Below are 24,647 nucleotides of genomic sequence, written 5' to 3' on the forward strand. Positions count from 1 at the left end.
ACTTGTTGGGCCGAAGGGCCTGTTTCCACACTGTAAGTAATCTAATCTAATCTGTTCTTCTGGAGGTGCTTCACCTTCAGATTAATGTCCCTGCAAGTTCTGGTTCTTCATATTGACCATTTGCTGAATCCTTCCACTGCCTGCTGTCACCTACCTGTGCAGACAGCTGCCTCAGTCGTACAGCTCCCTTAGCTCCCTCTCACTGGCCCTAATCCTAACCCTGGTACATATCTGCCTGCTGCCCTCCATCCCTAATTGGGCTCAACAGCGCCTCCTACAGGATCATGGCTGTCACAAACAGGATTGGGACCCCACAAATCACCCTGTTGCCTGAAAATGTTTAAAGTTAAGAGAATCCTGGTCTCTGTCTTTGTGGATTGTTGAGCAGCTCAGTGAGAGATTTAAACAGTGTTAGGTTTCCACATGCCAGGATCTGAATAACCCCCAAAATACCAGCAATCTATTAGACTGTCATCACTTGTTTTCCTTACGTCTCTGAAATATCTGAGCTGTCTTTCAAGGATCTGGTTGCCTCTGTTCCACGTGCTTTGTATCTTTTCCAAGCTGGGAAATGCAGAGAAAGCGATAACCTTTGACTATAAAATATGGAATTTACTTTCTGTTTCAGATATGATTCATTAGTAACTGTAGATTACAATCAACTGAGAACTGTTGTACTTTACTGCAATACCTCTTGGTGCGATGCCTAACTGTCGGATTTTCTTTCCCCATGTGGGCCTTCATGCCTCATGCTCTTCATATCACTGACAGCTTCACTCTCCCAGCAGCTTCTCTCAGGCCACGCTTTCCTTTCCACATTTTGTAATGTGAGATTATCTGGACCCCTTTCAGTGTTTCCATCCCTCCTTTCACTCCAGACACTTCCATTTAATGATTCTTTCGGCGTCACTCAACAACAATGTGCATTTGTATAGAACCTTTCATGTGATTTAAAAAATTCTCAGGTGTCTCACCATTATCAGACATAATTTGATAACTAACCACACAAGGGGCAATAAAACAAATGACCAAGTGGCAAACAGGCAGGGTTAAGAAGCACCTTAGAGTGAAGAACATATAAGAACATCAGAACCTAGAGCAGGAGTAGGCCATCTGATCCTTCAAGCCTGCTCCACCATTCAATAAGATCATGGCTGATCTTTTCATGGCCTCAGCTCCACTCACCCGCCCTCTCACTATAACCCTTAATTCCTTTACTGTTCAAAAACATAATCTATCTTAGCTTTGAAAGCCTTTACTGAGGAAGCCTCAACTACTCCACCGGGCAGGGAATTCCATAGATTCCTAACTCTCTGGGTGAAGAAGTTCCTCCTAAATTCAGTCCTAAATCTGCTCCCCCCTAATTTTGAGGCTATGCCCTCTTGTCTTAGTTTCACCCTCCAGTGGAAAAATCCTCTCTACTTCCACCTTATCTATTCCCTTCATAATTTTGTGTTTCTATAAGATACACCCTCATTCTTCGAAATTACAATGAATATAATCCCAGTCTACTCCATCTTAAGCTGTAAGGAGAGAGGTCAAGACAAAGTGAAGGTTCAAGAAGGAAATCTGGGACTTAGACAGATGAGGGAACGAACACTAATGGTGGAGCACTTAAAACTGGGGCTAGATTTGCAAAGATGTCAGGCGATTTGAAAGGCTGGAGGAGGGAACATAGATAGGGAAGGGTGAGGTAGTGCAAAGGGATTTGGAAACAAGGATGAAATGTTGAGGTGAGTATTGTCTGGAGTATTGTGTCTAGTTTTGATCGCCCTGTTGTGGGAAGGATATTATTAAGCTGGAGAGGGTTCTGAAAATATTTACCAGGATGTTGCTGGAAATGGAGGGTTTGAATATAAAAATAGACTGGAAAGGCTGGGGCTTGCAGGAGATTGAGGGGTGACCTTATAAAGGTTTATAAAATCGTGGGAGATATAGATAAGGTGAATGATAGGTAATTTTCCTAGGATGGGGGATTTTAAGGAACATGTTTTAAGGTGAGAGGAGAAAATTTTTTAAAAAGACATGAGGAGCAATTTTCTTTTACACAGAGAGTGGTTCGTGTGTGGAATGAGCTTCCAGAGGAAATCATGGATGCAGGACAGTTACATTTAAAGGACATTTGGATAATTCATGAGTAGGAAATATTTGGAGAGATATGGGCCAAGCGCAGGCAGGTGGGACTAGTTTGGGATTATGGTTGGCATGTACTGGTTAGATGAAAGAGTCTGTTTCTGTGCTGCATGACTCTGACTTTATGAAATCAAGACATTTCCTGACAAGAGGACAGCATGGGTTAGTGGACACCACAGTAAGTAGGAGTTAGGATCGAGGAAGTAGGGGTTTGGATTTGTCAGCTTCTCTCCTATCGCATTTCATGGCAGCAGCAGCATTCACTCTAATCACCTGCCAGTCACAGGAATGGCGCCGAGCCTGAAGGAGATTTTGACACAAAGTTATTAACCACTTGTACTAAAAACTTCCCAGTGTTAAACGTTTTCTTTCATGATCAACACTCTCTCGTACACAAACTATCGTAGTGCTGGCAGGTTTCCAGCCAGTTTGTAGTTCTCTGCCTCATATCCGTCTGCTTCACGCGTGTGACCAGCACCCAGTAGTATCAGTGTTCCGTCAAATAAAGAGCAAAGTGTTAGCACAGCAGAACAGGGGAAGTTCAGATTGCTGCCAGAGCTGAAACAGCCAATATTCCTCGAGAGCTCTGTGGATTCAGGCAAACTTAACACTTTTTAAGGATTTCAACAAGAAGCATTAAAAAAAGCAGAGTACATAATAAAAATTACTGATCTCTGAAGGTTTCTTCGGTGAATTAGCAAATCACCACCAGATTAATCTGCTCCTCCTCCTCCCTACTTTATACCCACCACCCCGTCCAGTCTCTTCGCTTCCCTGCTAATTTATGATGGATTTGCTCTAGTATGTTTCTCTGACTATAATTTACCTGAGCAGTCAGTAATTGTCAATAAAGTTAAGATGAGAATGACATTGTAACACCCCTGACATCAGCAAATGTACATTCTCAGAAGCAGTGGGTTCTGGCTAAGCCCTGGCTGGATGCTCTTGCGTCATTAGCCTGGTGGCATGGAGCCCACAGAGACTTGAAATAAGAGAAACTAGCTCAGAGCAGACCAATGATCTGTCCATCTCAATATCTCCAAACAATTCAGATCTTCCTCATGACTGAGTCTCAGGCCACATAGAATCAAACAACATGGAACAAACAGGTCCAACTAGTCCACGCCGACCATGTTCTCAAACTAACTTAGTCCCACCTGCCTGCGTTCGGCCCATATCCCACCCAACCTTGCCTACTCATGTACCTATTCAAATCTCTTTTGAACATGGCAGTGGAAACTTTCCCTCACTAGCTGCCTGAAGAAGGAGCGGAGGCTCCGAAGGTTTGTGGTTACAAACAACCCTATTGGACTATAACCTGGTGCCGTGTGATTTTTGACTGAGTAAGGCAACCAGGCATCCTGGAGGTGACCATTATCCAACAAACTCTGCAGGTAATATAAGCCTTTGTTTGACTTTTTGACTGTATGTGAGGACCGGTGATCAGGCCAGTGTTTGTTGTCTTTAAATAAAACAATTTAAACAGTGTTGGCTTGCTAAGCCTTTTCAGAGGTCACTTATGATCAGTCAACTGCATTGTTGTGAGCCTGGAGTTACATGTAGACCAGATCAGATACAAATAGAAGATTTCCTTTCCTTAAAATTCATTAGTGAATCAGGTGAGGTTTTATAATTTCATGGTCATATTACAGAGATTGAATTTCAATTCCAGCTTTTGACATTTTCAATCAGTCTGTTCAATTTGTTATGACAGATCTCTGGGTCTTGAAGCCAGGGCTCATGACCCAGAGGTGTGAACATCACCACTTCAGCACAAGAACCCTCAATGTTAAATTTGAAAGGGTTCAGAAAAGATTTACAAGGACGTTGCCAGGGTTGGAGGGTTTGAGTGATAGGGAGAGGCTGAATAGGCTGGGGCTATTTTCCCTGGAGCGTCGGAGGCTGAGGGATGACCTTACAGAGGTTCATAAAATCATGAGGGTCATGGACAGAAGAAATAGACAAGGTCTTTTCCCCAGGATGAGGGAGTCCACAATTAGAGAGTATAGGTTTAAGGTGAGATGGAAAAGATTTAAAAATAACCTGAGGGGTAGCTTTTTCACACAGAGGGTGGTGCGTGTCTGGAATGAGTTGCCAGAGGAAGTAGTGGAGGCTGGTACAATTACATTTAAAAGGCATCTGGATAGGTATATGAATAGGAAGGTTTAGAGGGATATGGGCCAAATGGAATGTGATTAATGTAAGATATCTGGTCGGTGTGGACAAATTGGACCAAAGGGTTCGTTTTGGCACTGTACATCTCTATGACTCTGAACAGATGTAGTTCACTAAGTTCAAATGCTACTAGCTGATGTGATGGCCCCAGAGCCGTCACCAATACACTCTCATCTCCCCACATCTGGATGGCTGATGAGGGCAGGAGATGTTACCTCCAGACAGCACACTATCAAAACCAACCAGGAGCAGGAAGAGTCACGACAAAACAGAACATTGAGAACATTTTTTTACTTAAAGAGAGCCGCAATCAAGATGGATGTAAATGTAAAATACCAGATCGGAAGAACTCACATGATTTGCAGGGGGCAGTTTGGAATCGGCAGAATCATCAGTTTCTGAATGCTGTTTGGGCTCAGTCGAGTTGTGCCTCCTCTGCACTTGCATCTGTTAATTATGGATGATGGCTTTTCTGAGGAGTCAGAAAACAAGAGTGAGAGGGAAAAAGACAATGCTAGTGAAAGAATGGGCACAAATGCTGTTCTAAAACACGACACTTACAATTCTGGTACAAATGTTGTAGAGTGGAAACCTTCCCCTTACATCTATTATAAACTGTCATATGCACTTCAGGACCAAAGCACTCTCTTCATGGCCAGACTAGTGCATTATATCAAAAGCACTTTCGTGATTGTGCCTGATTCCATCAAGAACAAGTAACATCTCTCCTGATGTCCTGAATATACAGTGAACTCAAGGTTAACTTAAAACACTTATTTCAATTCATAGTGAGATTAAACACTGTGATAAAATGTTATTTGCTCCACCTTTTTGGATGTAAAGTTAAATCGAAGATTTAAACCAGCAGTTTATGAAGTGGAAATTTTATTGAATGAATTTAGAGGACATTATAAAGAAACACATAATAATTTAAGAAATATATAACATTGTGCACTAATAATAATGAAAGAAAAACAAATGTAATGAATCATTTCAATAATTGTTATGATAGCTTTGAAGTAAGTTGGATATTATTTTTAAAATGAGAAAGCGCTTCCTTTCTATAAAGTGGTGAGGTATTTTCAAAATATTATCCAACATACAGGACAGCTTTTAAGAAGGAATATCTACTAATTGCAGAGTTATTTTAACCCAGCCCTCCCTTTCCTCTGAATTGGATACCATACACTCCTTTTCTGTGAATTGGGAAACATTTCACATCCTCAAGTTATTTCAAAGCATTATGCCACCTATGAATAACTGAAGTGCAGCAACTCTTGTTATGCAGAAAAAGGTGGCAAACCTTCAAAACAAGGAGTCCACTCCCCACATAGTTCAGCCTGTCTTTTCACTTGGGGAGGTGAGTTATCACATGAAGTTATCACTGAGGATCTCATGTGCTTTTTGCTGATGAGGAGATGCCCCCTCTTTCCAGAGACCGTGAGCTTGTTGCTGATTACCAATTGTTAACTAATTGCTCGACCACATTGTTATACACTGTCTGTGGTCGTCAAGTTCTGGACTGGAGCCTCTAGTTCAGAGGCAGGGGCATTACCAATTGTGCCATATGACCTCCCACAGTCAATTTATGGACTGCAAGATCCCACAAACAACAAATCAGATGAACAGTCAGTTAAAGTTTTAATAGTGGTAGTTAAGCAATAAAGTTCAGAAGGAGTTGTTACAGGATATCAAAGCACTTGCTTCCTGTCTTTTTTTCAGTTATTCTCAGCATTGACTGGACAGTCCACATTTATTGTCCGAAGGGCATTAAGAATCATCCACATCGCTGTGTGTCTGGAGTTACATCTAGGCCAGAGCAGATAAAGACAATAGATTTCCTACCCTCAAGGGCATTAATGAACTAGATGGTTTTTACAACAAGTGATAGTGTCCACGTGGTCACCAATAGGCTAGCTCTTCATTCCAATTGTTTATTTAATTCAAATTACACTAGCTGCCATTCAAACCCATGCCCATTCAGCATTAATCCAGATACTGGGTTACTAATCCAGTGACATGGAACCCCACCTCCCGTCATTGCCTTAAAGATGTTAGTGAGGCACCTTCTTGAAACTCTGCATTCAATGTGGAGTAGGCACACTCACTGTCCTGTTAGGCATTTCCAAGTTTTAGACCTAATGGCACAATGGAACAATGACACAGTTCTAACTCAAAAGTGTTGAGTGATTTGGAGGAGAGCATGGGGTTTTCCTGCATCTTCTGCCTCAACCCCTGCCCATGGAAACTATAGTCACTGGGGGTTTGAATGTGTTGTAAGTGGACATTAGTGACCAGTTCAATCACAAGTTGATTCATTCTGCTTGCTCCATGTTGCTGTGCAGTTCCCATTCTATAATGACCAGATGGCCACCCGATGGGCTCTTATTTAAACAGAGGAACGTCTGAATTAATCTCATTTTAGGTCCTAACGTTGATACTGGAAAAGGGAGTCATGGTAGCTGAAGGATCATTTGCATGTTGCTAATCAACATGCTAGTTTTGATGTTTTGCCAGATCAACTTCCAAAGAGCTTTGGCAATCCATCAATATCTCCAACAGGAGCTAAACATTTGGAGTATATTTTGAAAAGCTTATGTGAGAGAACAATGCAATGTTACTTTGCCTTCGTATATGAGATACAGATGGATGAGGAAGGGATGCTACCATTACTCAAAGATAAAGTTCACCCCAACAATTGGAATTCAATATGCTGTTGAAAGTAATTATAGCTGAATTTTTCATGATCTGCCAGAATGCTTTAAATCACTGCTCATTATCAGTTGCAAACCAAGTTTAAATTACCCTAGGGATTATGTTGCAGGTCAGTCCTGAATGATTGTGTTAAGGGCTTGGTTTGTAAATTTTCTGGCAGTCCTTGTACGCTCCCCTGGAAAGGAGCCCAGAGACTAAAATCAAACCCTAATTTATCACCGTCCCTTTTCAGAGGCCCAACTTTAAGCAGTAAACATTTCATCTTAATGGAACATGAAATGTACATAAATGCGCAAATACGATGTAGTAACAGTTAACCCTTTATGCAGCAGTCCTTCACCTGTGTGACCATCTTTGCCACATCATTATTCCAACTCAGAGTGTCCAATTTGTATATATTCATGGCCGAGCAAAGAATTCCTGAGTGTTCTGCTGGTCACCGATGGTGTTCATTTATACCATTGTCTCCAAGCAGACTGCAAAGAATTAATATTAAGCATTTGCATAGCTTACATGACAAATATTGGCAATAAATGTCATAAAATTATAAATTTTCTTTTGTTCTCCTTAAGCCACACACAGCCTTGGCAAGTTTGCAGGACATCTGGGTTGCAAACAAGATTCATGATGCTCCAAAGAATTATTTCTCACACATTTTTAAGATTGCATGTGACATAAGACAGAATAAACTAAATATTATGAGCCCAGTGAAGATTTTTGAAATTGCAGTATTCTTTCAGTAAGATTTTATAATATTCCTCATGATAACATATATGTTGATAATAAAACACTTCAGGAGAATCAATTATTATACAGTTGGCATAATGGACACTAACAGTAAGGATTCCTGATGTTGGAAATCAGTGAGGAATGTCAGCCTGCTTCAGTGTGATCCCAGAGAATTACAGGTCAATCCAATCTTAACATCATCTGATCTTTCTCACACATGTTTTTTTTTCCGAATGGTGATCAAGAACAGCTATTCAGACACTGCCATCAGCCACCCTGATGGTGAAGGTTGATTGAACCCAAGACCCTGAGGGCTCAATCACGCGAACTGAACCAATGTGAGGGATGGTCGATTACTCTTTAACACAACTTTTTTTTGTGTAAACATGCAATTTGAGTGTTTGCAGTTAAATTGGACTTTGCCGTGTTGGGAAGGAGTGAAACAGATGCAGATATCTGATGTATAGAAGCACGAGCGCTCTGAAGACAGGTGGACAGAATTTCCACAGATTCACACTGTACCTCCTTTTGGCAGCAATTCAAAGGCGAGATCTTGTGAAAGACTTGGTGTTATATATGCACTGATGTTATATATGGACTTCAAGTCAGTTTGTGATATGTAAACTACTGCACATTCAGAGAGACTCAATATCTGTTTCATTATGGGATAGATTGGTTCCTGACCTTAAATCACTATAACTAATTGATTGTACAAGACAAAAGAAGGACCACATATTACCAGCTCATTGCATTTGTCACGTCCATGTCAGCATCAATCTATTTAAATTTTAAAAGAATTTCGGTCACATTCTCACAATGTGCGAAAATAGCCCTTTCCTACCACCTTCTTCTCTACCTCTCCGTTTCAGAAGTTGATGATGTTAGCCCAACATTATCTCATTAAAGTGTTTTGCATCAAGAAGAGTGGGATAATTGATGTGCATAGTCTGAAGGTACAGCCTTTCCCATTGTTCATATTCTCTTTAAAACAATGTCTTAATATTTTAATAACAGGTCAACTTAACCAGGTATTATGATACTGAGCTGGAAATGTGTTGCTGGAAAAGCGCAGCAGGTCAGGCAGCATCCAGGGAACAGGAGAATCGACGTTTCGGGCCCTTCCTGAAGAAGGGCTTATGCCCGAAACGTCGATTCTCCTGTTCCCTGGATGCTGCCTGACCTGCTGCGCTTTTCCAGCAACACATTTCCAGCTCTGATCTCCAGCATCTGCAGACCTCACTTTCTCCTATTATGATACTGAGCCAATGGTGCTATCAGCTGTGTGTATAACTGAAATATGGAAGGGGAAAAATAATTGGCCATGAGGATGATTCATTGATCTTTGTAGGGAATGTGTCTCTACACTGCAAGCTTCTCTCAGATCTAATGTCTTCCCATGGTGTCATAACTTGCTGACCCACATTGTGCAGTTTTCTACAAAGAAGATGGCACTTTGATGAGATATTGGAGTGCTGCCTGACAGGTAGGGCATCACCTTCAGGACTAAATGGATAAAGGATCAGAAGGAGCAGGAAAGAATTATCTTGAATAATACAGAGGGAGAATTCTGAGGTGTGACATACATCAGAAATACAGCAGAGTCACCTAGACTCGAAATATTTGCTTGCTTTCTCTCCATGGATGCTGCCTTACTCGCTGTGATCTCTAGCATTTTTGTTTTCAGCACAGCTTCCAGCATTTGTTCCTATCAGAAACATTTCCTGCCTTTTCAACACATTTGGAGTGGCTGAGGAAATTTAGTTCTGTTTTTCATTGCAGTGGAAACCTTGGGTTTTGCTTTATTTCTCTCTTGTGAAAGCATGTTGGCCTTTTGCAATTGTCTGAAAACTTATTTTTGCAAATATATTGTCCATTGCCAAGTGGCATTGTAAACACAAAGGATTGCAGAAGAGTATGGTAACTGCTGTAGGTAGTTAATTCATTTTTAAAATTCATCCTAGACCTCTGACAGAGGTTGCCTGATGTGATACCCTAAAACATGTACGGTGCATAGCAACTTGAACAGCCCTATCCTCAGATTTTACAATGCTGCAAATTCTACATTACAATGACTAGGAATCCAAGTGAAAAAATAAGAGGCATTTTCCTGGCTCTGTGTTATTCTCAATCACCTGATTTTTATGAATTTGGGAAATCTCATGGATTGGAATCCATGCATGTAAATTTAATCCACTGAATTTTCATTCCACTGGCTTATGAGAAGGAAAATCTAGCAGGTTTACAGATGCTAACTTCAAAATGGACAACTTTCCAAATATTCACTGAGCCCTGGAAATCCCATGCATCCAAAACCGGGAGAGTTTTCCTAATAAGTTCAGTTTTCTCGTAACGTGTCAAGTTCAAACAGAATGAATTAACTGCCTCAGTACTTGGGTATACTCAGGAGGAGTCAGTCTATTCGATACTTGGATCTTCCAAGGTGGAGGGAAGAGCAGTTAGAGTCAAAGAGAGAGAGAGATAGTCTTGGGCTGATATTTCTCCCGAAGGAGACAGATGAGCAGACAATATCAGCCGCCAATGTTCACAGCACACAGTGCAGGCAGACTCAGATATCGCAAGACATCCAGCTCACTTGGGCACAACTTTGAGAGTCCAGATGGCCGGTCACATCCATTGTTCTGTTTAGTCAGAGACTTGAAACCGTCTCAAAACTGCAACCAACAAGAACAACTAACATGTCAAGTGACAATGATGCATTTCACACAAGGGGGATAATCTCTCAGTAGCTGCAAGCAGCTTGCCAGAATCAATTTTAGAAGCTGCCTCTAAAATTTATAGAGTTGTTAACTTGAACATAATGATTTGACACATTAAAAAGAAGCTTGATGTGAAATGATATTGACCTCTTTCGACTCAATTTATTTGCTACTTGTACAATGTTTAAGCTGATGTAACTATTTACAGGTCTCTGCCTACCTCTCAGGGGTCATTTTATGAGGTTATTGCTTGTTGTCAATACAAATTGCAACCCTGGGCTGAGACACCGGGGTGGACTCATGAAATTGTCCATCTATCATTAAAGGGACTAACAAATCATATCTAAAGTTTGGAAAAAGTGTTGAACTTTAAGTTGCTTCTCAGCTCATAGCAACCTTCATGTCAGTTTTAATTGAAGATGAGTTGACTGCTTGTTTGTTTATTTTTAAAAGATGGAAAAGATCTTAAATAGACGAAACCTCTTCAACACTTTCGAGGATAGTGATCCAATAAAGAGATTAGTCTAAAAAGGGGCGGTGTGGAGGCAGCATGCAGAAGATATGCTTCATTGCCACCCAATTTGATGTCTCACGCCACTGCAAATGGTTAGACAATCCCTGTGTCTATGGCATTGTCATAATGGCCAAGACGTGTAATTAAAATACACTTTAGGAACAAACTGTTCTGAAGGTTATTCAGCTGGAAGAGAATCTTTACTTCAACAGCCATAAATGGTTTCATTATAAATAAAAAAAACACTTTATCTCTGACTGTGATTATCTGTCCATTAGCCCAGGCTTGCAATTTGCTATAATGTAATTCAAATGGCAGATAATTATTAAAGCATAGATTTTTTTAAAAAATTGGGGTACAATTTTATTTAAAAGTCCAAAATATAACAAGAACTAAATTATCTTTGTGTGATGATAATTTAACATGTCATTCAGAGAATGCAGTGAAGTCTAGAATATTAGAGTTTGAATAAATATCAAGCATTATCTAAATGTGGGTGTGAAATGGATCTGTACCCCCTTTTCTGCAGCTTATTAACTTCATGAAAGGCTGAAGAGCAAAGTCAGACCCGCAGCAGAGTTGTAAGTTTTTTTGAAAAATACTTTCATTCCTGACGGTTGCAAGCTGAACTAAACCTTTGTGTACACACAATAAAGTGCGAGAAATGCAGAAACAACATTACAATAAGAAGCTTCACTTTTTTTTTGCTTTGGTGTCATTTCAAAGCTACCCATTTGTTTCTCATTAACTGCTTCTTTTTACAATAAAACACATTTTTTGATCCACTCTCCAGATAATACTGAGCAGAAATGTGTAATGAAGAGCTAAAAGTTAGGTTCTTGCTGTAATATACATGTCAACAGTTAACTAAGTAATTGTCACTTACCCCAAGACCAATTGATGCAGGTTATCCCAATCAGAAGGGCAATTAATATGGAACTTCTCCCATTCATGTTGGGTGTTTGGAGAGGTTTGCACAGCACAACCAGCACAGATTCAGAGATCCCAAATTCAAATTATTTCCAGCTAAATGTAACTCCGCAGTTGGAAAGAGTCCACCCCCGTCCCAACTTTTTATTGGTTGAAGAGGGAATACCCAGGATGGTAGTTTATCACAAACTGGCAAGGTGATTAAAGCTGCACTTCTTTCCCAATAACTGGAATAGATTCAGCTCCAGTCAAATAAGGCTGAAGAAATGTAAGGCTGGACAATGTCCTGTGATAATCTGATAGGTTGGTCCCTTTTTTAGCTGCACTCATCCACAAAAGAACCTTGACAATCAATGCATTCGAGTGAAGAAGAGCAATAGTTCACATCCAAACTGTGTCTTCAGGCTCGGGATAAGCTCTGTAAATCCATTTATTATATTCCCAAATGATGAGGAATTCAGATATATCACTCTATCAGGCCTACTCTGGACTCAGCACTGGTATGTACTGCGGACCAGATAGCAGAGTTACTACAAAGGACAGATACCATAGCTCTGCTGCTGTTGAAGGTGTTATCTGTCAGACATCAGTGCATGAAGGAAGAAAGTAGATTCTATTGTTGAAGAAAGCAGCCCAGTCAAATTAAATAAACTTTCCTCTCCAGCAGCTATAGGTTTTTCTTCAGTTTTGCAAACATTTAAAAAGCAAAGTTAATTCATTTTATTCCATTCAAATGGCGAGAAAGTATCCAAGGATCTGCATGCAGCACAGAGACACAGGCTGATAATAGTGTTCATATAACAAGCTATAACTGTCCGCTTGAATGAAGATTAACTGATTGCTTCCATTATATAAGTATAACTGCTCATTTCAGTTATTAATCAAAATTTTATTTGCGTCATTGTTTTGAAAACAGCCTTTCTTTTTTAAATGTTGTCCTTCGACTGGCAGAGGAGGTTACCCTGACTGATTAGGCTGGGCCACGTCCAAGTCCAGGGGTCCAGGCGATCAAATAGGTTAACAAACTCAACCCGGATACTTAAGATGAAACATCCTCCCTCTGGTTAGGCACTGAAGACTCAGCAAAACAAATCAAGTTATGCAACCCCACCAAACATAAATCACAGTCAACAGGAACCAGGGGGCTGGTGAAATGGAAAGGTTCCCTTGAGACAGTGAAGATTTGCCTTGAAATGCGATTTATCCAAATCACTGTCCATTTCTGTCTGATTATGTTAATGTGATTCAACTCAGGATGTTTTCCCACACTATAGGTGCTGTATGAATGTACATTGTTTTGAGGTTAAACTGTGAGAACTGCTTGATCTATATTCCCTTGAATATAGAATTTTTAAAAAAATGATATGATTGAAGTTTTAAAATGATAAGAGAATTTGATGGGTTAAAGCCTCATTTCCATCTAATCTAAACTGACATCAGTTCACTGCAGATGCTGGAATCCGTACTGAAAGCAATAAATACTGGCGATCACAGCGGGTCAGGCAGCATCCATGGAGAGAGAGCAAGGAAATGTTTCAAGTCTAAATGACTCTTCATCAAAGCTCGAATGAAGAGTCATCTAGACTCGAAATATTAGCTTGCTCTCTCTCCATGGATGCTGCCTGACCCGCTGTGATCGCCAGTATTTATTGCTTTCATCACAATAGGTAGTGCATTGTCAGAGGTGCAATTCTTCAATGAGATGTTAAACTAAGACCCCTTCCATCTGTTCAGATTAGATTACCTACAGTGTGGAAACAGGCCCTTCAGCCTAACCAGTCCACACCGACCCTCCGAAGAGCAACCCATCCAGCACCATTCCCCTACACTTTACCCAAGCACCTAACACTACAGGCAATTTAGCATGACCAATTCACCTAACCTGCACATCTTTGGACTGTGGGAGGAAACTGGAGCACCTGGGGGAAACCCACGCAGACACTGGGTGAATGTGCAAACTCCACGCAGACCATTTCCCGAGGCGGGAATTGAACCCTGGAGCTGTGAGGCAGCAGTGCTAACCATTGAGCCACCGCGCCGCATTTTGGATTTTGCATTTTGGATGACATTGTTTGAAGAAAAGCAGTGAATTCTCGGAGTATGCTGGCCAATGTATACATCCCTAAAAATTATTGAATTCCTTTGCTGATTATTCTGTGTACAAATTGACTGGCCCTTTAGCTCATATGATCAAAGTGGCCTCACTTCAAAAGTCACTAATTGGTGATGAATCTATTGGAAACATTTTATGGACATGGAAGTTGGCATTATATTGCAGAATTTTTTTAAAATCCCATACAAAATGTCTCTAGATTTTGCTTGTAACCCTGCACAAAGGTTTTTAGCAAACTGTTCCAACTGCTCACAAGTGTGAACTAAATTGTGCCGTGTCTATTAGGAAAGCATTAGCTTTAACATTATCTGAAAGCATATTTCTTCCCAAATGTTTATTGTGTGTCTTGCAGGTGTGTCACCTATGAGTTGCATTTCACCTCAATGACAATAAACTACTATTGTTCACACTTATAAGAACAGCAATATGCAATTATATAGCACATTAACCGTATCAAAATGTCCTACAACATTTCAAAGAAATGACTATCAAATAAGATTTGGCAGTGAGCTATGGAAGGAGATATTAGGACAACTGCCCATTGTTTTAAATAATATGTCAAATTAGAACATTATTTTTGTTGAGATACAATTGAAAGATAAAGGGAATAATGGAGTCCTAGAAGTTTGATCTGCTTTGGAGGAGTATTCATCCCATTTCTAGGCCTCTTTTAATCCTGAAATGATATCATTTTTCTGTTGTCTTACGAATAATGTTTGTGTTGGATACCCTGCTTTCCACCCACATTAGCACTGTTCACTTCAGTATTCTCCAAAGGATCAAATTCAGAATGGGCCCTGGTAAGATCCAAACCCGCAACCTTTCACCTATAAGCCCAGAGCAGAACCAACAATGGTGACTTGTGTTTGGTGCGAGCCCAGGACACAAGTGAGAGATGATGGTTGCCCTCTCATGCAAAGCCCTATTCATCACCCACCAACTCAATAAACAGTCTTGTTCAACGCATTTAAACTACTGGCCATTGTAGCCTTGTTATTTAAAACTTTCCCTGGTTTAGAGTAAACAGAGTATCACAGCATTAGCCATGAGTTACTGCAGTTGTTTCAATTGTGAAACAGCTCTCTTAACACATGGCGCCTGCTTTATTTAATACCCACCCCCATTTTCACAGGCACATTCTTCACTCAATCCTATAAGGCAGCTGCAGAATAAAAAAGGGGGCTGTTTTTTGGCTTCTTATCGGAGTTCATCGTGATAATATTGCAGGAACCAAACTGTGATTTGATTTTTATACTTTCATTATGGTGTCAAGCTGGAAAATAAATCTGTCGCAGAATGCAATGGGAATCTGCACCACCTAAATATGCCTGATAAATAATTTATATTTAATCACAATGGGACAGGAAATCTCTTTATTCCAATGATTTTCTAATGTTTTTCTCTTAAACAGCTGAATAAACATTGCAATGACCCAAACTATCATTGAGGTAATGATAACAGTTTTAATCAATATGACCCAATAAGGCCATTCCTAAAATTTGTCCCACGGGACTCATACCAATTGAAAATAATGAGAATTCTTCACATTTCTGGTTGTGAAAAGGGTTAATCTTGCTTTTCGCTGCAGTCCCCAAAGAGAAATTTAGGATGATTGTCAGCATTGGATTACATCAAGGTCCCTTTCACATCTGGCTCACTAATTTCAATTCAATATATACCTATTTTGCATTTTGCCTGATGAATTTGTTGGAAATCCTTTCATAAAATACATGTTGAAACTTCATAATTCGTTGTTATATTTCCATGACGAGAATTAAGGGTTAAAAGACCCAATGGGAGAGACTCCATTTATTTTTAAATCTGGAAAAAGACAATTTATAATGATTAGACATTAGTTCTGACTTGGCAAAACGTTTTGCTCTTTGAGAATGCAGTGACCTTTCCAAAAATACAATTATCCCTCCCGTTCTTTAGGGAATCCTACACTAACTCATTATGTAACGGTTTTTTTTTCGCAAACGCTTGACCTGCAATTTTAACATAATTCATTTACTTCAGTAGTGTATCTTCTACCAAAGAGACCACTAGCAGCCTCAAAAATGCTAACACAGAATCAAGTTAATGAGAGAGATTAAGACAAATATCTAAGGAGGAGACCGGATAGTAAGATAAATAGTATAATTAAACGTTAGATCAAATCAGACCTCACACTTCTGATTAAAGAACTGAACTAAATTTTTGGTTCTTGTCTATCTCCAACTTCTCGCTCACCCTCTATTCTTCATTCTAAGATTTTAAAACCAAGTTTGATGTCACCTGATCATTCTACCTTATTTTCTCTCCTTTTATGTGAAAAGTGCACTTTCAGACTTGACCCTTTGCCTTGCCTTTCCAGTTTAAAATAGTAGCATTTGTCATGAGGCCTGTTTTTCATTTTGAGTGGTGGTTTTACAAATAGTGACTGACACCTAACAATACACTCTCTTGGTGAGGGACTGCCATAGCGGTTGTTAATGACAGTGGGTCTTAAAGGGTATAAATAATCCCTGCTAAGCTGTCCTTTGCTGTGATCTAAGTTGGGGTTTTTTTTTCAGCTTTTATACTGAAGACCAGTGATGAACAATTGACCCTAAATTATGAATTATTTTATTCAGTCATAGTACATGGGTATCGCTGGCTACACCAGCACTTATTGCCCATCCTTAATGCCCAGAGGACAGTTAATAGTCAACCACATTGCTGTGAGTCTGGAGTGAAAGGTAGGACATACCAGGTAACTATGGCAGATTTCCTTTCCTAAAGGACATTATGTGGAGGTGCCTGTGTTGGACTAGGGTGGACAAAGTCAAAAGTCATACAACACCAGGTTATAGTTATTTCACCTGACGAAGGAGCAGTGTTCTGAAAGCTTGTGATTTTAAATAAACCTATTGGACTATAACCTGGTAATGTGGGACTTTTGACTTGAAAGGGCATTAGTCAACCAGATGTTCTTTTTTCCTCACAATCAACAACGGTAAAGGATCATTGAACAAAAGCAGGTCATTTGCACCCCTATTCAATGAGGTGATGTGGCTGAGCCCTACATTATGAGATTTTGATTTATATCAACAGCAAATTGCCTATTCCTGTTGCGTCTTTAATGTAATCAAATATTCTATGGAACTTACGAGGAGTATTACCAATAAAATATGACACCAAGAAGATGGGAGGACGAGGGAAATCTTTCATCAGTAATGAGCTTTGACAACAGGCGTTTAATTAGGTGAGCAGGGACATGCTTGAACTATTTCACCTTCCAAACTTCCAGCTGAAAAGGGATGTCATGAGTCTCTCACCAACTCTTCAGCTGCCTGTCAAAAGCCCAGCAAGATCCTACCCCTACCAAAGATGACCAGAAACCTAATTAGAGACCTCGGTTTAATGAATACGCAAATGGACCCAGGATCTTCAACAAGGGAAGACCAGGCCATCAACTCTGAGGCCATTAAAATTGGAGATGGTTAAAAGGTCAGAAGAGGAGGAGTCTAAATACCTAGGAGGGTTGTAGGGCTAGAGGACATTGTGGATGATGCCATTGATGTCATCACCTAACTAATTTATCTATATCCATGCTGAAAGAGAGAGAGAGAGAGAGAGAGAACAGGAAGGCAGATTACTATCTAAATGGAATCAATTTAGGTAAAGGGGCAGTACAAAGAGATCTGGGTGTTCTTGTACACCAGTCAATGAAGGTAAGCATGCAGGTACAGCAGGTAGTGAAGAAGGCTAATAGCATGCTGGCCTTCATAACAAGAGGGATTGAGTATAGAAGCAAAGAGGTTCTTCTGCAGCTGTACAGGGCCCTGGTGAGACCACACGTGGAGTACTGTGTGCAGTTCTGGTCTCCAAATTTGAGGAAAGACATTCTGGCTATTGAAGGAGTGCAGCGTAGGTTCACGAGGTCAATTGCTGGAATGGCGGGATTACCTTACACTGAATGACTGAAGCGACTGGGCTTGTATACCCTTGATTTTAGAAGACTGAGAGGGGATCTGATTGAGACATATAAGACTATTAAAGGATTGGACACGCTGGAGGCAGGAAACATGTTTCTGCTGATGGGTGAGTGCTGAACCAGAGGACACAGCTTAAAAATACGGGGTAGACCATTTAGGACAGAGATAAGGAGAAACTTCTTCACCCAGAGAGTGGTGGCTGTGTGGAATGCTCTGCCCCAGAGGGCAGTGGAGGCCCAGTCTCTGGATTCATTTAAGAAAGAGTTGGATAGAGCTCTCAAGGATTGTGGAATCAAGGGTTATGGAGATAAGGCAGGAACAGGATACTGAATAATGATGATCAGCCATGATCATATTGACTGGTGGTGCAGGCTCGAAGGGCAGAATGGCCTACTCCTGCACCTATTGTCTATTGTCTATTGAAATTTCAAATTGTCCAGTATTTCCATCATTTTGTGGGAGTTCTAACTTTCAGATGGTCGCCTTTTATCTAGATCCAGAAAAAATAGCTTTTATATATCTACTGACAATGACTCCACTCCAAAACATATTATTTCCTCAGCTGTAATAAACATTGGTACATCCTGAGTATTAATTGTATATATACCTGTGTTCCAATAAGTCAAGAGCCTTGTGGCATAGTTGTAGCGTTCCTACCAGGAGGTCCAGATTGAAGTCCATTGTGATGGCCAGAGCATGTATCAGGTGGTTACAGCAAAGCTAAATAAACAAATGCAAGCAGACTGAAAAGTGTAGTTGTTCGGTTTTGAAGCGCGTCTTAGTGCCTCTCTCTAAAAGCTTAGACATCTGAAAAGGCTAGGCTCCAGTTCCTGTATTTCACCGGTTGGCTATCTGGGACTGAACACTATTCCGATAGGAATGAGATTGGCTAGGTGGTTCTCATTGACTATGAGTTCCCTGATTGGGGCTGTTAAGCTGGGGCAATCAGAGACCCATGGCTGACAGATGTAAATAGGAGTCTTAGGGAATCTCCTCACTCTCGGGACTGGCTATGAGCTGGCTGGTCAGAGCCCATGTACTGTACCCATGTAAATAAAGGTTGACTGATGATGGGAAACCGGCCTCTGTAGAGTTATTTCAAACATTGATATTGCAAAAGGTACCATATGAGTGCAGGAACTTCTTTCTGTTACAATATTAGATCCCTTTATCATTTTAAATACCTTGATTAGATCACCCCATTACATTTTCACTCAATGGAATACAGATCAGTCTATACACCCTGCACTGATAATTTTGTCCTGCAAGACTGATCGCCAAGGTTTTGTTCAACTGAAGCATAATATGCTCTTCCTTTGGAGAATTAATTCAGCAATGAAGCACAACATTGCCATGGTCATCATTATTACAAGAGGAGCTGAGTATAGGAAGGAAAATAACAACTTTCCAATATTATACAAAGCCTTGGTGAAACCACACTTGGCACAGAGTGTACGGATCTGATATCCTCATTCAAGGAAAGATATACTTGCCATGGAGCAAGTGAAATGCAGATTCAACAAACTAATTCCTGGGGAGAAATTATCTCATTGACGGGAGAATGAGTTTGAAGGGCCGAATGGCCTGCTCCTGTTCATATTTCTGGTTTCCTTCTGTTTATTTTGTATTCCCACAGCCATAAGACAATGGTCAACATCCAATTACACTGAAAGAGAATTTTCAGGAAATTTTAGAGATAGTTTATGATATATTACATTACATGAACATATACAATTTTAGCAGAGACCATACAGGTCAAATTGTCCAGGATCGATACAGATACTATTAAATCTTCTAAGTATAGAAAATGCAGGAAAAGTCACCATGATTCATGGACAGGACTTTGGATAAGTTTGTGTATGTGAGTGTTTGTATTTTCTTTTCCATTTGATTTTCCTAAATCTGCTTTGCCAATAAGTTGTAAGCACCTAGGGTAGAAGCACGAGACACTACACTTCAGACATTAAATACCTAATATTAATACAAGCTATCAACTGAACAAATTCACTGCGACATGCAAACACAGCCGTGGAAGTAATTTTCAGTTGTGAATAAAAATGATGTATTTGTCAGAATTTCTGTGTGAGTTACAATGACAGAGTGAAGTTGTCAGTGGTAGAATACCAAACTGTCTGCAGTTAATGGCACAACCAAGCTGAGGGGCCTGTGTTAAGTATGTATGATTCAGAAGGGGATGCTCTGGTTAATTTATAATTACAATAATTACCTACAGATGGTGATTGAATTTGTTGAATCAGCCTTCACCCTTAAAAAGAATTTATTTTGTACCATGCACAGGAATAACTTTTTAATTGCATTGAGCTTTGCATATTGTTAAACACAGCTAAAATCTAGTAGCTTGTGGCAGTATAATTATGATGTACAAGAAAATAAATTCCATTGCATTTTCTCCAATCTAATTTCCCCGTTATACAAAGGAGGATTGTTTTCCTGTGATGTTTGGAAAACTGTTGGGGTACACCTATCAGTCTGTCAAAATGTCCCCATCAACATTTGAATGTTGACCACTGTTAAATCCTTAAGATAGTTTGCTCGTAGTCAGTAAGAAGAGATCTCACAGAATTAATACATCGATGTTCGTACAGATTCAGAAAAATAGCCAGAAATTTCTTGAAGGTCAGCTCAAGGTAAGAATTAACTTCAGGATTAATGGAGACTAACAGCCTCCAACTCATATCGGACATGTGGCAACTTCCAGAGTCTATTGATCAGTTTGTTGCATGATGCTATAGCAAAAGGTTTGAGTGTGACTCTTCGAAAGAGGAACTGGCAGAGAAGCTCATTTGAGTTAGTCATTGCAACCTCACCAATTAAAATCTTAATAAAGGATCTTTTCGGAAAGAAGGGCCGTACATTGATGTGCTGCTTGTAAGGATGAAGCCATAGTGACAGGCCAACAATAATCATGAGCTTTAATTGTAGCTAACATTACTACAATTGGCAAGGCCACAACCTCGATAATAGATATGTTTTTTAACATCTCCCCAGAAATCTGTCCAGCCTTTCTTCCTATCAATGCAACATGTGACACCAAGAGATGTTGGGCATGAGCCGGAAATCTGCATCGAAACAACAAGCCAGACCCCAGAACATAACACAGGTGGCAAACAAAATGTTCCGATACCAGCAGCAGGCAAAGTGTTGAGAAGCTGCACAAAAACAAACACATCAAAGAGGTACCCAGTGAACTAAACAATGGGCACATTTCCAAAAAAATGACCACGGTTCCCATATTGTTAACCTCACACACCGTGTCGTTATTGTAATGTGATCAGAAGCTTTTACAGCTATTACAACACACACTGAAAGCCAAAATTGATACAGGAGTTAGTGCAAGTTTATTATCACTATACATCCTGAAAGACATTGTACAGTCAGTGAGAGCCCATCTCGCAGTGTATATAAGATCCCTGTTTCTGAGTATTGGCAGAATCATGTTACATTGACAAAATGCAAGCTCAGCTTAGCTTCTAGACATTTTCTTCCTGATTGATACCAATGGTCCAACAGTGGCCAGAACATTATACGCACAGACCTCTGTATAGTCACAATTCATGAGATTTGTACCACACACAAACACACACATACGCAGTCACTCTCTCTCTCACTCACACACACACAGTCACTCTCTCTCACTCATACACACACTCTCTCTCACATACACACATACACACACACACACACACAATCAGTCTCTCTCACCACACACACACACACACTCTCTGTGGTGGAACAACCAACCAACCAATAAGTGATGGAATCAAAATCAGCCAACAGTCTCTGAGGATTGAAGTGAAATATAAATCAGGAATGGATGCTCCTTAATCTCCAAAACTTTCCCAAGATTGTACGATGACCAGAGCCAATGTGAACAGTTGCAATCGGGAACTGCCGAAGATGAGTACTTACGAGAGCAGCAAAAGATCATTATCCAAGCGTTGGCCTGACTGTATTCATTTGGTATATATCATCTAGTCATCTTCAAGGGCAAAAAAGTCCTAATATTGAAAGCATTACGGCATGATATCTTATTCGTGTTACACCAGAGGTACGTGGGTACTGAACACACAAGATGGCTGGCATGTGAATGTGTACACTGGTGAATTGGGACATTCAATGACTCGAGGTGTGTGAGGCATGTGAACCCCAGCAGCAGAGAAAGCCTCTACATTCACAAGGTGTTCTATCCACTCCTTGAATGAATACGGAAACGGACCCAAAGACAGTGCATGGGGAAGGTCATATTCTCATGATGGAAACACAGGGGGCCAACACCTTCAACATATTGTCTAGCTATCACCATTGTTAACAGCTAACCCGAGAATGCAACTTTTTAAATAAAAGGTTTTGTGATTTACACATTAAAGAAGTGAAACTATCACTGTATTTTAACAGATGAAAGGCTTAAGAGACAATCAATTTTTCAATGTATAATTTCAGTTACATCACATTGCAAATTTTTGCTATAAATTCTGTGTTACGATCGAGCCCTCCACTATCACCTGATGAAGGAGCGTCACTCCGACAGCAGATTTCCTTCCCTGAAGGACATTAATTGGAAGGAGCTTCCAATTAAATCTGTTGGACTATAACCTGGTGTTGTGTGATTTTTAACTTTGGCATCTTAGTAACACAATGTCTCTGTGTAGCTTCTTATGGTATAACACAATCACTGTTGCATCAGGTAAAATATCTCAGTGGAAAGAAAACCCACAACAAGCACAATCATCTTATCAAAAGCTACAAAGGAACAATGCACATACATAATCAGAGGCAATATTACACGGTAATCACAACAGTGTGGATTTCCTCGTTGGTCTGGAACTTTGTTACTTGTTTATAAACTCACTACTCTTGAATCTGGGCGCATTTAGGGAATAGGACATAGCAGCAGCAGTAGGCTATTGGCATGTCAATGTTCCAGCATTGAAGTACATTATAGCTGATCTTCTATCTCAACACATTTTCCCACTCCCTCATCATAGCCCTTGATATCTTACCACAGATTTATCTTAAACTGATCAACAAAATTATTAGGTTTTTTAATTTATTAATAGGATGTAGGCCTTGCTGGCTGGGCTAGCATCCAGTTTTACCCTAACATATGAGTGGTTCTGTAGGACCAGTTCAAAGATCAATTAGATTAGATTAGATTACAGTGTGGAAACAGGCCCTTCGGCCCAATAAGTCCACACCAACCCCCCGAAGCGCAACCCACCCAGACCAATTCCCCTACACCTAACACTAATGGCAATTTAGCACGGCTAATTCACCTGACCTGCACATTTTTTGGACTGAGGGAGGAAACCGGAGCACCCGGAGGAAACCCACGCAGACACGGGGAGAATGTGCAAACTCCACACAGTCAGTCGCCTGAGGTGGGAATTCAACCCGGGTCTCCGGCGTTGTGAGGCAGCAGTGCTAACCACTGTGCCACCGTGCCGCCCTTGAGAGTCAATTAAGAGTCAACCATATTGCTGTGGGTCTGGAGTCACAGATAGGCCAGATCAAGTAATGACAGCAGATTTCCTTCCCTGAAGGACATTAGTGAGCCAAGTAGTTTTGTACGACAATCAACAGTAGTTACCTGGTCACCGTTAGTTAATTTTTAGTTCCAGATATTTGTTGAATTCAAATTTCACTGTCTGCCATGTCCCCGGAGCATGAGCCTGAGGTTCAGGATTACGCAGCTAGCGATGTTACAACTACATCACTACCTCCCCCTAAATTGTATTTTTGTTTAAACCTTTTAACTTTTGGCATTTTGAAACACACAACAATATTGTTATGTCATTCAGTGCAAAATCGGATATATATTTCAAAAGCAAACCGGACATGGAGACAGATTAGGCGAGTGGGACTAGACTACAAAACTCCTCTCAAAGAGCTGGCAAAGACACAATGGGCCAGATGGCCTCCATCATGACTGCATTGCGGGCATGAACACTACAGTTTTGAGAAAAGGAAACCTAAGGAGTAATGAAAGTAGCAAGAGTAACTAAGGACAACATCACAATACATATAGAGCTACATATCAATAACAGACAAATGTACAAAACCACTGCTGTTGTATAAGATGCCAATCCTGAAAGGGTAATTGTTGGAAATTATGGTAACCCTGCACTGTCTGATGAAGTCACATAATCTTGAGTGGACAGTTGAGTCTGAGGTCCCAATGGAGACAGACATGTCATCTCTGATACCTGATAATCTTTGATAATTGTGCCCAACTAGTTAATGTAACTTGCACTGATTGCTATGATGCAAAATGCAGCTTCATGTTGTGTAACCTGTTCTCATTAAGGCTCAATAGCAGTTTATCCTTCACCATTGCTGATTTAAAATGGCTCCTAAACCTAACACCCACCTCTACCCCTGGAACCAATAACCCAGTTCTGCTGGACCCAGTACCTACTTATCCTGAAAACACCACTTACCCACTGTGAAAACACCATCTACTCATCCTGAAAACACCATCTAAACCACCCTGGAAATGCCATCTACTCATCCTGAAAACACCACCTACTCACTATGGAAACACCATCTATCCCACCCTGAAAACACCATCTATTTCATCTAACTACCTGATCTCCCTTGTCATCCTGCACCCTATCAACCGAGCTCCTTATTTACCTGATGCT

General features: G+C 40.4%; 1 protein-coding gene across 1 annotated transcript in view; it reads right to left on the reverse strand.

The window, feature by feature from the left end:
• LOC122541823 (stromal cell-derived factor 1-like) overlaps positions 1–12,125 on the reverse strand; it is a 32,217-nt gene extending 20,092 nt beyond the window's left edge. Inside the window, exons 1-2 of the mRNA XM_043678846.1 lie at positions 11,870–12,125; positions 4,663–4,780 (exon numbers count right to left, since the gene is read on the reverse strand). Of these exons, the coding sequence (XP_043534781.1) occupies positions 4,663–4,780; positions 11,870–11,936 (185 nt within the window). The 5' untranslated portion in view covers positions 11,937–12,125. The remainder of the gene's footprint in view (positions 1–4,662; positions 4,781–11,869) is intronic.
• Between the last annotated feature and the right edge of the window lie 12,522 nt (positions 12,126–24,647).

This window comes from Chiloscyllium plagiosum, chromosome 38 (assembly GCF_004010195.1).
Source record: "Chiloscyllium plagiosum isolate BGI_BamShark_2017 chromosome 38, ASM401019v2, whole genome shotgun sequence".
Classification (NCBI taxonomy): domain Eukaryota; kingdom Metazoa; phylum Chordata; class Chondrichthyes; order Orectolobiformes; family Hemiscylliidae; genus Chiloscyllium; species Chiloscyllium plagiosum.